Genomic DNA, 15,984 nt, shown 5'->3' on the forward strand with positions numbered 1-15,984 from the left:
TATATTTTGAACTGTTAAAAAAATGAGAAAGATACTAGAAGAAGGTTTTAGTTTATCTTTGCTGTTTGCAAGGTCAAAAAAGAGGAAAAATTACCACTGTAAAACCACCCTCAGATGCCAAACTTTGGTAAAACCTTTCTAAAAGAAGATAGGCCTTTAAAAGTTTACCAAATAAACAGGAAGCTGGATTTTACAGGTCTAGTTGCGAGTGGTCGTCCCTTTTTAATTTCCTTTCCGGTCGGCGCGCAAGATAAAAGAGATTACGCTGAGGTCATGTGAAAAGCATTAGCTCCTTGAGGTCGACCTTCAAACTTTCGCCGTAGCAGTTTTCCTTCGAGTTGCGGCTAGAGAAAAGTACCAAAGACAACATTTGAGGCAAGACTAGCTGGTACTTGGGAGTGGCTGAAGCTTTTTATCGGTTAGATAAGGATCATTCGTGCCTGGCGTGAGTTATAGATGGAAAGCGTCCTCGTGAGCCTCGAGCGTTTCGGTGAGGTATTGAATTTTCCGTTCACTAAAACATGTCAAACAACGGCACGGCAGAAGATGGTTTCGAAAACGATGCCTCAGCCTCTAATGGACTGTGTGAAGTAAAACGACGACGTCAGCGGTCTTCCATTTCGGCTTTGAAGAATCATTTTCCGGAAGCAGGTGACTCGCAAGCAGACGGCAATTAACGACCGTTTGGAAAATCATTGCCAGTGTTTGAACCTTTTTCCCCCTACGGCGTTTGCAAAACTCATCGCGATGATGATGATGATGACGTTTTGAAGCCTGAGGCACGAGCACGTCATATGCGCGGTGAGTTAAATGTGAAACCACCGGACGGAAAGGTGTGCCCACGGAAATTGGGGGTACAAATTTACCAGGCGGCAGCGCCCCCGAAACGAGATGCGGGACGGATCGCGGTTTTTCCCACCAACCGAACCACCCTTATCCGAAGCGCAGCAAAGTTAATCCAATTACCGAAAGCACTCGCGTTTCCACTTTTCCCCTTGACCGGGCGGTTTTCGGGTTGGTGGTCGGAAGGTTCCCAGCTTGCTGCTCGTCTGTGCAAATGTGCGAATGAAAATCTACTTTGATGAGCCAACGACGAACTCATCAGGACAGAAACAGGGGGAGTCGACGCCGAACGGTGTACGAGATCCGAGCGCAACAACCGGCGTGGCGAGGTTTTTCCTTTTTTTCCGCCCAACTAAACGAAAGCGGGAGAACGAGTTTTAACGCGTTTAACGAGCGAGAGAATGGTGCGCAGATGAAGGAAGGGAAATAAAGGCAAGAGATTTCACTTGTTCTTAAAAAACAGCGAGATGATACGATAGAGACATCTTTGATGATATGAATGGCAACCAAACGACGTCTGGGCGGAGGAAGAAAAGTGAGACATTGAGCTAAATCTTCTCTGCCTCCCGGTGCTGGTAAACGTAAAGTACCGTGTAAAAGGCAGACATAATAAATTATGCTTCCGAGTGGATTACCCGGTGGATGATATAAAATAACGTGAAACCCTCGGGCGGATTGTAACCACGTTTAAATCAATGTACTAAGATGTTGGATATCAGAATGGATTATTTTGTTCGCTTCTTATAAACATTGAATATGTTTTTGTTATTGTTATTGTTATTGTTATTACAATTTGAAATTATATTGAAGAACATTTGAGAATATATTTCCAACACTTGTATTATTTATCTTAACAAATAAACGAAATCATTTCAATTAAAATATCATGTTTCAATTAAACCAATAGATTTTCTCTTATGACTGATTACCTCGCAGAGCAACAAAAGTGATATGACAGTGAAGTAAACAAATGTTAAAAAAATAAACAGAAAACGACACTTACCGATCGTGCTGCCCCCAAATGGTTGTGTAATCGGCGGCGAGCCCTGAACCAGGTCAGAGCCACTGCTCGAAGATGATTTAGCGTGATGAAGCGCTCCGAATGAGAGTGTGTAATGATCATGAAAATGGTCATCTAAAAGGAAAAAAAAAACAACAAGATGAAGCGATGGCATGGAAAATGGTCACAAAACGTGTTCTGGATGTATATTGTCGGAGCAGTTGTATTATTTTGTGTTGTACACTTTATTTCTTATGTTGGTTGTAAGTTTTGGGAGAAAGTCTTGTGTTTTGCGTGCTTATGTTTTCCCACTTGCATAATTTGTTTCCTATTTCGTAATAAAATTAAATCGCTGATTTTAATTTTAGGAATTTTGTGAGAAAAAGTGTGTGTTTTCATAGTTTTAAAAGACCGTGCTGGCCAGCCAACCCGATTCGCCAACCTCCAACCAAGACGAACGATTGTCAAAGATGCAGCAACAAATTCAAACAACAACAAACAGGGTAAACTCCCAACACAATCCCACTCACACGGGCCCGTTTTGTAAAATACTGATCATAAATTCAGATGATCTTCATGGCGTCATGGTCCCCGATCAAATCTGGAACGCTGCTGTTGGGGGTGTTGTGTCCCTAACCCAACAGCGCATACCGGTTTGTGGTGGCCAGGGCGTTACCGACACGGTGCTGAATACAATTTAACCAGTTTACCTGCACGTGTGCCGTCGTCAAAGGTACCCCTTCAGTTTAAAAAAAAAAACCTCTGTGCACACGTTTAAACGCCACCTTTACCGCATCTTTCAAGGAACTTAATCGGTTCGACACGAAATGGGATTATTGTAATTATTTCTCCCATCTCCGGGCAGCACACGAGGGAGTTACGAAGGCACTGTTTACTCGGCACCCGGCCGTTGCGGGGGCAATTATTGTGTTTTATTTACACCTCCACGCGGGAGAAAAATGCTTCCCAGCAAAGGGGTGCAAATAAAATGAGCTGCAAAACAAGCGCAAACATTAAACAAACGAACGATAGAAACGGGAAGGTTTTAGAGGAGCACAAATTCAAACCGTACAGCTGGATTAGCTTCAAAGTATGGCACGGTTTTTCGAGCAAGACAAATAGCACGCTCTTAGCAACAGCATCGAAACAAAGACGACACCGGGAGGATCTGTCGAATAATTAAACCCATACCGATAACCTTGAACGTTGCGTCAACGCTGCAGGCGAATTCGATTAGCTAATGGCAAAATGATACCGCAACAATTCGTGTCCGGTTGCTAATAATCACCGCACGAATAATTATCACCTTTTGCCTCCTCGCCGCCATTGCAAGACAAAACCACTGTCAAACCAACCCCAAACACACACACTCGCAAACGGTCGTTGGTCAGCCCCGAAACCATTAGACAGGGCGATATGCCAGAGTGTGATTCCGAATTGGTTGGTCCACTTTTATTTTTGGCATACGCGCGTTTGTGGCCCAAATGATGACACGACGAAGAGAGAGAGAGGGGAAGAGAGGGGACCGCAGGGGGCAAGTGCAAATGTGCACAGCCCGCCGACAATGGCGATGGTGCACTCGGCACGGACACCAAGTTCATTTGTTATTCAACGACACTTTTCCTCCGCGTGAGAAGGAGATACACAACAACAACAAAAACGGTGTCGACCCGCGCGGGAAAAATAGAACACATACTCATAAGGCCCGCATACAGAGTTGAGGGCGAAAAGGGGGGGGGGGGGGGGGGGGTCGATCAAAAGCTCGTCCGAAAATAAACCGAATCGTCCTGGCTCGGCAGCGCCATGTGACGATGCGCTTTTCAAGGGCACCTCGCTCGAGCGAGTGAAAAGTCGTCGTTGGAAAGCGATCTAATTCCGTACGCGTACAAGATTTCCTCTTTTAGGAAGGGAACCATCCGATGTCGCTTTGTGCAACGAAGGAAAGCGAGCGATGCATCAAATCAGGTGTAGGTTGCTATTTTCAATCGGATTCTATCTTTGATATATATTTATTTCAGTTTGTTCGAATAATGCACGACGATGGACAAAGGGGACAGAAAAGTCCACCGGTCGCTGTTCGGATCGATCCTTGCCGGTAAAATGTGTACGTTAAAAGCATCTTCTGAACCGACTCGGAGACAAAAAGATCCCCCTACGAAATGGCACCCGCCGGAAGGAAAAAGCACACATGAAAACGGTTTCCAACGAAAAGCATCGTCCGGTCGCATTTTAAATTGGAATCTCACAAAACTAGGCCCATCGCCAATGCACAAGACGACACCGCACGAGGAACCGAAGGGCAAACATTTTGGGTTGATCACATTTGGGGCATCGGAAAAAGGCACACGGCGGTTTGTTGGCCCAAGGACGATTCCAGGACACACGCCCCACATCAAACGAATGAAATGGGATAATGGATTGATGCTTTAAATGATTCAGTTTGACTCGCATTTTCTTCGCTTTTTCGTGTGCCGTTTGCTCTTCTCTTTTTCGCTTTCCCTTTGGCCAGCATCATAAAAAGCACGCCAGCACCGGAACCGATACAAATTAGTGCTTCTAGGGCCAGACCGTACGTTTTGTGGTTTTCCATTTTTTATGTGGCCCCGCTGTGCGTGTCTGTGTGTGGGTGTGTTTGTCCATTTGATACGAATCTCTGATTTAATTAAACGCCGCTTCACGATTCGATCCTCGGCTGACCTCTAGCCCACTTTCCCATTCCCGCTGACTGCTAGCAAATCCCTTCACGGATTTAAAAAAAGCAAAAAAAATGTAGAACATGACCCAGTGGAACCGAGAATCCCGGTTAAGAATTTCGGTACATGGTGCCGTGTCACGGATTTTTGGGCACAGATTTCGATGCGGGGAGGTCGAGGCCGGCGGCGGAGAATTTCCGGCTCCGTTTCCGTTCCAGAAGCATGACCTCCCGGATCCGGACACCTTTCGAAGGACACGTCCTACAACGGACTTAAAAAAGAAAAAGGAAGGAAAAGAGAGAGAGAGAGGGAGATGACGCACTGCGGACACAGGGCCGAAAATGTTGGCCGCCGGCCCAAACACGAGCCTTCGGAAAAAGCGGGGCTCGGCCCCGGGAACGGCATCGGATGGATTTAATTATTTTATGACAGGTCCCACCGACATATCGAGCCCCGCGTGGAAATCGATCGGTTGGCACTGTTGTTCTCGGGTTGAGAACGCCGCAAATGGGCCAGCCTCGTTTCTGTCTCGACGCTTGATGATGAATTGTAATTTGGGAAATTAAATGAACAATGTTTACGATGTTCCGAAAACGATCAAAAGTGGTGGGATGAAGCTATTTTCGTATCCAATTGCTTCAGCGCAAAACGAAAGCGTGTCTCGGAAAGCATAAAGTCATTTTCCTTCAAGGATGTCTGGCTTGTTAGTTTCCAGAATTAAGCACCCGAAAATCACAAATAAATACCTGACAAGTTTTCCCTCGTGGGATGTTGTGATGTATGTAAAACCATTCCAAATGTTGGATACGTTTTGATTTCCTTCATAAATCACGTCGCACGTAGAAGGACTCCCGCGGCTGAAAGGGAAATGTGTTTCCTTTTTCTTCTGCGATAACGATAACACTTCCATCGAGCATGTTGAGGAACGTTTCCTGCCGACCGAAAGCCGTGCGACCATGACCAATCCGGGAGGTTAAAGTTTAGAGCCTCGTCCAGGACTGCATAAGTGTGGTAGGATTTTGGCCGTGGCTTTGCTTTCTTCGATAAGAAAGTTTTTAAAGCTACTTACGGCACATCCCACCTTAAGCTTGCGGTCCCCTCGCGTGCTGTAAGACGATTGAACTACTTTTTCGGGATGTTTTGGGTCATAAATTAGAGCGACTTATGTGTGCGGCTGAAGGTGTTGTTGTGGCACGTTGGCTTTGGGTCAATGAAAGCAAGGGTGCGAAAGGGTGGGTGCGTTTTAAACAGGCACCCTTTACTTTGAGGTACTCCAGCCGAAGAATACTTTAAACGATACGTTATCAGGAGTGCAAAATGTGCTTAAGAATTAACCTCCCACCACTATGAATTATTATAAAACATTAGGAATGGGAACTTGATAAGATACAGCGCGGCGTGCTAGAGTTCCAACGACGCATTCGGCAGCAAACGGGAATATGTTTGCATGTTAACCAGCCCGTTGAAGTTTCCTGCCTGCCGAGGAAATAAATTATTCTACCGAACATACGGAAAGGTTTGTGGGGGGGACAGAAAAAAGGCCAACTAACGATCGACCTGAATCGGTTAGGTTCGACGGCTGATGGGCCTGTTGTCGCCAGCCGGTTCCTGTAGTTGTTGTGTCACCATGGACGAGCCTTCGTTTCAAACCCAAAGAAGGAGGAAAACAAAACCCCCTCTCGAAAGGGTTAAAGGGCTCCACTTCCGTGCGGCGTGTCATAAATTAACGTGACCGACGCCAGCAAACAAAGCTGACCGTTTGCAAATGAGTCTATCGAGAGAGGGGGTATAGCGGAAGAAAGGTGCTTCTCACTGATAAATGAAGGTAAATATAGCACGTAACGAGTAAGTATCATTTAATTATCTAGCACGAGCGTTAGTGTTGAAAAATCATACCGGAAATGGGGTAAAAAGGGAAGCATAAAAGGAAAGCAACCGAATAAAGATGAGACGCGCGTGGGAGTGGAAACGGTATAATCGGTTATGCTTCAGTCACGTGGTGCGGTCGGTTCTGCTGCACACATGCAACTGCCACACGACGCTCGTGGCGCTTCCCATTCGTCGGGAGAGTGAAGCCCAATGGCGTCTAAAGCACAGCTGGGGGCCTTCGGGTTGCGAGAGATCCTGGACCACGCCGGAGAAGGACACGCGTTTCCCGGGAAACACTGGAACCCCGCCATCGCGAGAGGGGAAAATGGTTCGGGCTTCGACTAATTGTTTTTCCGATTGCAGCACCTAGCTTCGCAAGAAAAAAGCTTGATCGTAGTGAAAGGAGCTTGAGAAGGTACATCAAAAAAGGCCAAATGTAACTAAAAGAAAAGGGATACGCAACAGCTTCGGCGAGGAAAAACTCCCTCCGTGAGCGGAACAAACAAAGTAGACGCTCTCGCGGATGGGAGCAATGTGGTTGGTGGAGTGTTCTCTTTGGCTAGGCTTCGAGCAAACGCGTTCGCCTAGTTTTCCTCGGCAGGGCGCACAGGAAACGGTTTTTCCCTCGCTCCGGATTCCCAACACAAGGTCGCGCTCATTGCGCAGATGTCAGTGATGGCGGGGGCTTTTTTCCCATTTGAAACGAAACGGAAAAATTTGGTTGGCATAGGAGGGGGAGGGGCGAGAGAGATGGAAAGGATTTGGGAAAGTTGGTAGTTTTTGTTTCTTGTAGCTAGAAAAAACGGCTTTTGCTTTCTTAGTAAAAATTATTTTCTTCGAAATTCCTTCTCCTTCGAAAGGAAGCTCCGATTTCCGGCAGCCGGGACATAGATTTTCCGAAAAGCATAATGTTTTCGTTTCCACTTAATTCCGAACCGCTCAGCACCGACAGCATTTGGAGCGGCGTGTCGAGATTTTCGGTGAATGTTGATTTTTTCTTGAAAAACATTGATACGACGCGGGAAAACTTAATCCAGCCCGCCAAGGGGTCGGGGATCGGGAAAAAATGAAAAGCGACGAAGAAGATTCCAGAAGTAATCCTACTTTCGCCGGAAATAAACCCGCGCGCCTTGGGCCGGCGCGGGGTGGACTGGTGGACAGGTTGGTAAAGGACACTTCGCTCTCGCAGCTGGACGTTTTCGTTCCGAATCATTCGAATCAGGTTACACCAACGCCTGCGGATGGGCACCGGGAAATGGGATACTTATTTTTATTTTTCTCCACCGGCGGTCGGTGGTGATGCGTCCACCCGTTGCGAAATCGGAAAGGTGATGTTCGGAGGCTCGCGCAAAACTCGGGAAACGGACGCAAGGGTGCGGCACGGGAAGCGAAAATTCAAAAGGATGCCTCCGAACAAACCCCCAAGCTAGCCACATTCTTGGCGCACTGCCACCCTGCCACCGTGGGCACGGGGGGGAGAAAGGGGAAAAATCGCGGTGCGGTGGAAAAACTGCAGCGGGCAAATGTAGGACGCACGAAGGTGATGAAGTTTTTCATTTAGCACCGCTTGCGACATGACACCGCTCGCAGTGCCTTGGGGATGGGGGGGTGGGGGGGGGGGGAGTGGGGAAGTAAGGTGCGAGGTTTGAGGATGGTACAAAGTTGGTGAGGCTGCTCCATATCCCGGGACCTCATTCGTGACCGGGATTGTGCAAGCGCACAACAAATCAAAGCGCAGCCCCGGAATTGGAGCCGAGAGTGGCATCCGAATAAAGAAACAGCAGGAACTCCCCCTTTGGAAAAAGGGATCCCACCCAACGACATGCCCGGGGGGAAACGAAACTGAGGTGGAAGCAGCATAAAGGATTGCGCCCCGAAAACGGATATGAGAATATCTAGCAACAACATAAGCGCGAAGAGAATGGGGGGCGGCCCGCGGTTTGGGGGGCCGAGAACGATAAAACAATAATGTAATCTTTGAAATGAAAGAACCCATCGAAAATGGGTCACCCAGGGGATGATTGTATTCAGCGGCCGGCACTCGGCCGGAATTACCAAAGGGATATGCGAAGCCTACGAAGTTTTGGCCCAGGCAATAACGCCGAAGGTACGCTTCCGTGTGTGTGTCTGTGCATTTCGGTGAATTCCGACTTCCGCAAGCCACTCTACAATGGTTCAAGCTTATTAAAGCTGAAGCTAGTGGGTGGCAAGCTAGTGGGGTGAACGAATAAATTAATTTTCTTTATGAAGCGCCTCTGATGTTTTACGAAAACAAACCTACAACAAACGAGTTTTCAACTGTAAGTCAATGACGGAACCGTAGGAAAGCAGAGTACCGGCAAAAAAATGTATTGCACTCCTCACGGTTTTAATGTTTGATGTCAACCAACCCCAATTTTGGAGACCTCATAAACGCGTACAATAAACGCCCAAACCCCGCCAGCACTTGAAGCAAAAGCAAGTGCATAAACACAGCAAATAAATAAAAACCGGCAGCTGTGCGAATGGGAATAACGAGGCAATCGAACTAGAAAAGCACTTAATTATTTTTGCCATGTTGATAAGAGCCCGGGTGTAGAACGGCTGTGGGTTGCCGTAAACACAAGAGCACCAATAGTTAGTTTCCCGCATTGTACGTACACTCTGTTTTTTGTTTTCGGTTCTATTAAAGCAACTCCTGCCCTCATCCGTTCGGAAACTATGGAAAACAATTACGAAATAGCAAAACAATTTCGCGGTTCGGTGGAGCTGATAAAAATGGGCGGAAGTTAATGCCGATTATGGTAGAAAGCGAGCTGAAGCAATTTTAAACGCCATTGTTGTTGATGAGTAATGCGTTTACATTTACTAAAATAATCTAATAAGGGTCCGACGAAAGTGGTGTTTCGGGTAACTAGCTCTAGTTGTTCCTAGGGATATGTAGATTACATTTTAATTATAATTTTAATTTTAATTTGAAGTTTAGAACAGGTTTTCGAAAGTTCTAATCTTGTTTGAAGTAGTTTCAGCCATTTTTCATGCTTCGGGAAATGTTTCTCCATTGTGTTGCAAAAGGAAAGTTAAGACTTTTCTCGGGAAGACGTTGACCTTTAAATAGTGTTCGAAGCACGTGCTCTATCAGCGCAAACCAGGACTTCATCTACTGGTATTGTCGCTTTTTCTAAAAGGTTTCTTTGTCCCGTAAAGCTCTTAACAGAGAATGGTAAAAAACTTGTGCAAAAAAGGCGTCGAATGAAGCATTAGAATCTTTCGAACGAACGTGTACGATGGCTCGACTTTGTTCAGCGAACTAATCGAGTCTTCCCAACTGCAAAATATGATGGTGCCCGTATGATGCACTCACTCGCAACTCGAATGCACATGCACTTGAACCGACGGCCTTCCGTTCCCTGCTGCTGGGAGCAAACTTCCCTTGGAAGCCACAAGGAACTGGCGCAACGTCCATCAAACGCAAAGGGTGTACGAAGGTGAGACCATTTAGCCTGGGCTGGATGAACTCTGCCCGTACTGAAGGTCCATCATCTCCGTCCGTTGCTTTTTCCGCAAACGAATAAATAGGTTTCGATACGTGAGGAACTCATCAAGGGTTTTTTTTCTCCCCCCGTTCCCCGGTGGGGTTGCTGTCGACTCTTTGTAGCCGGTCTACCTCTACACTTGTGTCACTTTAAACCCTTTGTGTGTGCGCTTTGGCAAACGGGCGAATTGATAGCGAAGTGGTGCTTCCAGATAGACGTATCTGTGCCGCGCCACAAGCACAAAAGCCTGCCAATGCTGGCGAGCTGATGGTGCCGATGATGGACCAGGTGAACAACCATCTCTCCCCCGTGTGTGTGTGTGTGTTTGCGCGGCGTCTACTGTTCGTTGTTCGTGACGATTGTTCCTCCCTGACTCGGTGCATTAGATGAGTGTTTGGAGGTGCATTGGAAATTCTACTTGGTTCAGTGCGAGTCTATTGTTTCTGCTAACTGATTGAACTCCCTCATGGCGGGATAGTAGCGCTGTTTGTTCAAACAATGGGTTTCAGTATAAATAACGTCAGAGACTATTTGAACAATGAAAAATGTTACTGTCGGAAAAGCCTTCCTGATTCTGATTTGCAAGAGGATCCAAACCAGCTAAACCAGATTTTGATTGATTTTGAACAGCGATATGTCGGCATCCCGAAAATTAATCGGTCCCATTCTTCACTGCAAACGGGGAATTGAAAGATGTTTACAGTAACCAAAACATGGGCCAATGGGAGAGCCTTGGAATCGGAGTGAATCAAAGAGTTATCGATCGATTGAAACACATTCTTAACTCAAAAAAGGGGTATTAGAAGGTTTGGGCGCGATTAAAAATAAAATCTGATGATTGATTAACCGATTGAACATTGCAGTAGCAAAAGCATAAGCGTGGGTCCAATATTTGGAGCAACTTCCTATCGTTGCCCGACGTTCCTCGAGCCTTAACTTGCCCCGGGATCATAGTTTCCCAGGAAGCATGAATTTTTTCGGCAGTGGGACCTCTTGCAGGCGGGAGGAAAAATTGGCAATAGGCTACCCCGTCCCGGTGGCTGCTCCAGAATGGCGGATGATGAATGACAGTTTGCGGTCATTTGTCAACACGCCCGATAGGGGTTTTGCTAGGGTTAGTAGTGCTCGCTCGCTCGCTCGCATGCTGCTTGATCGACGCGATAACCGTAGGGAAAACTGTTTCGGTGTGCGGCGGGAAAGGAAGACAAATCGATGGAAAATAAAGAAGAATCCAGCGGCGACCGATAGCATTGTTCAAACCAATCCACTGGAGGAAGTTTACGATAAGAGAGAGGAACCCAAGGCATACAAAAAAAAAAAAGACAGAGGCATAAGCACGTGGTAACGTTTACGTCACGTCTCCAGCGGAGCGATCAATTCGATCAATTGGGCTCACCAGAGGATGAGGCATGGCCAACCATTCTGTTTCAGAGAAAATCGAAACCGAAGGACACGTACTTTGGGGTGAAGGAGTTCACACGCTTGAATGCATTTTTCTCTTCAACATGGATTGTAGGGAAAGGAAAGAAGAAGCTACGAAAATCAACAACGATGAAGCAATGTCGCGCGTCTTAGACGCAGTGGAGTTGGAGTGGGGGGCGGGAGTTGACTTACCGTTCGTACTGAAATGTGACCGTTTCGAGGTACCATCGTCGGTGCCGTCGTCCAGGGGTCGCTTGCGCGAGTCACCCAGTTCCGGGCTCGGGCAGGTCGTGTCCATGGCGGCATCGGCGGCCATTATGCTGTTGTTGTTGTTGTTGTTGCTACTGTTGTTGTTATTGTTGTTGATAATATTCAGGACTTTGTCGCAGACTGCGTTTCCTGTGGCCGCCGCTGCTGCCGCCGCTGCCGCTGCCGCCGCCGCCGCCGCCGTTGCTGTGCCGTGCTCCAACGTGATCGGAAGTTGCGCGACCGGGGGTGGCAAATGGGCGCTTAGGAACGGTGAAAAATCTCCCAGTTGACCCTCTATCTTGCCCACGGTCTGGTGCGTCCCGGGTTGGGGGAGCGCACACACTTATGGATACAGAGAAAAAAACAAATCACAAACACCTCGACACGACAGAAGCACTCGCGGCGAACGTACGCACGCACGATCACGCAAAGCACACCCTCACCCACACACACACATGCACACACCCTGAGGTATTTGGACGCGCGTTCTTTGGGTGGTGGTGGAAACACGAAACGGGAACAGAAACCGGAGTAGGCGGGGTGGCGGGTTAATATGACACAGGGTGATACTTTTTTCCTTCGCGAAAGCCCGTTCAGCCACTTTTAGGTGTACTTTTGAGGATCGGTTTTCCGTTTTCCCTCCTATACCTCACTTTGCTTGCCTGTATTGCACTTCGTTACTTTCTCTCGTGTTTAATCAAAACATTAGAACGGCCTCCGGTCGAGGGGTGGAAGGGAAATACACTTTAACACGGGCAGGAAGAAACAGGCCACTAGCATACAGCTGCCCTTAACGGTCGGTACACACCTACGTTAGCTCACGACGAGCGCGTTGACACTGGCGAAACAATAACGACGTCGAACAGCATCAGAATTCATCCCCGCGGTTGCATCGGAAGCGGAAAAGTACTGCCAAAACAACAAACGCGTCAACACATCGGCCAGCGCACGATATTTGAATTCGTGTATTTTTCACTCGGCTACGAAAGCAGACTCGCACGAACACGCATCACACACTTTGATTGATCACTTTTCCGTTGCACGACTGTTTGCTCCCGTGTGACGCTCGTTCTTTTTCGTTCCCTAGCTGCGTGGTAGGGTTTTTGGAAGAAACAGGTAAATTGTGATTAATAGCGTCACAACGCACAAAGTCACTGTCACACAGTGCGGGCACAGTGCTACTAGATTTTGCTGGGCAATTGTTTACTCTGCTCAAGGATTAAAAACGAAAAATGTCGTGCTCGACCCGGGGGCCTACTGCGTTCAGGTTGGTGTGAGTGCAAGTCAACGAATGTGTGATGTTTCTCGAGCGTCGAACGACGACGATCGCCACCATCGCAACACCGATCGCTTTCAATTGGTCCGTTCTTGCAGGGTACAACATGGCGTCCAAAGGCCCCGTGGCACGAGCGAATAACGAATGCGGAGCTGATAACATTGTCGATGGTGGACCGCGCTGCCGCTTATCACTTTGGCTGGATTTCCTACCCGCGACGCGCTCCCTTTTACCCCGTCCGTCAACCAACACTTGGACACGTTCGAACTTGTGTTGGATTGTGCGGAGCAAAATGGCTCGACTTGGCCCGGGGAGGTGCATGCGATGCGGTGATAACAGCACCGGGTAGCGGAGGAATGGGCCGGGGTAGATGAAAATAATCTAAAAATGTTACCCGACCTCCGTACAGTAGTTCCCAAACCGTTTTCATCGAATGCCTGCTACGTAAACGTTTGCAGGTTACGGAGGGATAGTTTTAAATAAAATTGGTTAATATCCTGTTTCGATTTCAAATAATTTATAAATCGTCTAGCTTGATGAAATAAACAATCCATCATAAATGGGTTTGCGAATCACTGTGCCGTGTGATGGAATCACCAAAACAAATAGCCACCATTGGAATTTGATTACGTCCAATCACTAAGCACTGTCAGTAGACAAAAGAGTACGAAAGTAAAAATGGAGGACTGCCGATCATTCACTTGGGAGCAGCCAATTGGTTGTCACACTTTTAAATAGACCTGCATCATTCCTTGAACAATGAATGCGTCACAAGCGAAGCTCACTACTAAAAGGTTGAATAAGAAAACCAGATAATGATTCGCTTGATAAGACACTCTCTGCAAGCAGGAGGATTTGCTGAGGAAGACAAACTATGCGTAAGTTTTCCGGAGAGTCGGGAAAAAACAGGGATCAGATTGAAACAAGATGGTAGAGCACCGACATGATATACTCTCTAAAAAACAAAACATTACTCCCCCGAGGACGATATGTTTCCATTTCGGAGGGTTTTCGCTTTCCCTTCAGTACGTCGCGAACGCATACATATTCTTATGATTTTCTTAACTTTTCCCCGCTCGCGCTTTCCCTCTCTTTGCTTGTCTCTTTTTGGTTCTACCAGAATTAAGGAATTTTGTGGTTCGCGACATCGTTTTCACGCTCGAAGCCTGTCCGAACATGAATGGACCTACGTCGGTTTGGAAATTGCTTCCGATTCTGTCCATTTGGTTAAACTTCTTTTCATGTCCTTAGTGCCAGCCAACCAAGCTTATAGGAAGTGAGGAGCCACCCACTAGAAGGCTAAAATACTAGTTGTTGGGGAAATTGTGGCCAGCAAGCAACAACAACTGCAGGACCACAACAAAGCTAGTAGCTGGATGTTTTTTCATCAACAAAAGTTATTCAACTGTCACTTTCGTTTGCAGCTGGATATCTGGGGATTATTTGGAGATAAAAGGAGCGAGACGCGAGCGATGCAAGAGAGAAAAAGACAGGTGGAGAGAGTGAGAGGGAAGAAGAAATCGAGAGCGATGGAAAGAAAACTGCACATTGCTGAATGGCGTTTGAAAATGGAATTGTTGCGTGTGTTATTGCCGTGCCAGCAGCTTCCTTCTTTTCCGTTTTCGGACGTGCAAGGTGTCACTTTTGGGCTTCCCAGCCCGCCAGCGCTAGAAGGCGCGTGTATATAAACTGCCTCACTGTAGCGAGTGGTTTCTCCCACTCGCACCCCCTGCTACAAAATGGGTCGAAAAATGCCACCGTGCGCCACAATATGTTGTGGTGTTTTTGTTCACAGCCCACATCACACTACCCTGCACCCGCACTGACCAAGGTCGCACACTCTATGTTTGCTTTAAGGTACTTTTTTCTTAATTATATCACAGAACAGTATTTCAATCCAATGGTGTCCTGTCACTGTTCTGTGTTTTAAACGAGAACATCAGATGAATTGAGCTAAACTGAGCAAACTGCGAAAACTGTTTTTGTATATGAACTTCGTCGCACTTGGCGCCGCGAACGCTTCGCAACGATTTCCTTCGCGGTATGCGTGCGAGCTCGGTAACATGTGGAGGAATTCGTTGGAGCAAGAGCGGGCGAACCGATCGTCGGAGCGTTGAAGATTGCGCAAGTCTCGCGCGAAGATGACGTCACTGAGTTTCGAGGTGACACAGAAACCCACAGAGCGAGAGGCAACGAAGGGCGAAGGCGAACAATTTTATAGTAGTTTGTAGCACAATAATACCAAACTCGTCGCCTTTAACAATACTATTTAGCTATAGTTTGATCACATTGCACCGCCACTGTGGACGCACACACCGCAGGAAGCCTAAAACCAGTCACCTTCGACACTGTTTCACTCGTTAAAAACTCGTATGTTTTCAGACCTGGATGTTTCTGCATGCTGCACCACCAGCGGCCAGAATGTTTCTGTGGTACGCTCGCCCGACTTGTCAAAAGCATGCTCAGTATCATAAATGCTCTATAACCGCTACAAACCGGTTGGCGTGCCCCCTATCGAGGTGTTGGGTAACCTAGGACCGTTTCGCGTGTACACTCACACATTCTCACCGTTCAACCGGTTCTTAAGTTTCAGCTCGCTCAAGTTTGAGAGGTTTTCTCTCTTTGAGTTGAAAATCATCTCTTTTGACAGAAGATCCTGCAATGGTGTTAGTGACTCACACACATAGAACGGCGAGTTGAGAGAGATCGAAGGAATGTTTGCACGAATGTTTGAATGACGAAAATACTACCTGTTTGGAAGCTCATCTCAATTGATCAATTGCAATTCAATTTACAGAACGGTAATTGCAGCTGGCGGAAGATGCAACAAACAACAAAGTGCAGTTTGCAGATAAACAGCCGGCACCGGAACACGTGTGCAAGCACAAAACTAGGCGTAAATGATCGACTGATCGGTGATCTTCTTTCTGACGTTTGAAAACGATCTCTGAAAATCTTTACCTATCCATATGACAGGTGTTGGAGTGGTGAGGTGGAACTGAATGGGGTGGAGGGAGGTTGTGAGATATGCGATAGCAATGGAAACGGCGATGATTGATGCTGTCAAACCGTTGAAGGACATGTTTAAAGTTTCCACATCGCAGACCACGTTATGGA

At 47.1% G+C, this 15,984-nt stretch overlaps 1 protein-coding gene across 1 annotated transcript in view; it reads right to left on the reverse strand.

The window, feature by feature from the left end:
- The window catches only part of LOC131289791 (RNA-binding protein Pasilla), a 69,014-nt gene extending 57,356 nt beyond the window's left edge, over nucleotides 1-11,658 (reverse strand). Inside the window, exon 1 of the mRNA XM_058319102.1 lies at nucleotides 11,535-11,658. Coding sequence (XP_058175085.1) covers nucleotides 11,535-11,658 — 124 coding nt within the window. The remainder of the gene's footprint in view (nucleotides 1-11,534) is intronic.
- Nucleotides 11,659-15,984: the final 4,326 nt, after the last annotated feature.

The sequence above is a fragment of the Anopheles ziemanni genome, chromosome 3 (genome assembly GCF_943734765.1).
Source record: "Anopheles ziemanni chromosome 3, idAnoZiCoDA_A2_x.2, whole genome shotgun sequence".
NCBI lineage: Eukaryota > Metazoa > Arthropoda > Insecta > Diptera > Culicidae > Anopheles > Anopheles ziemanni.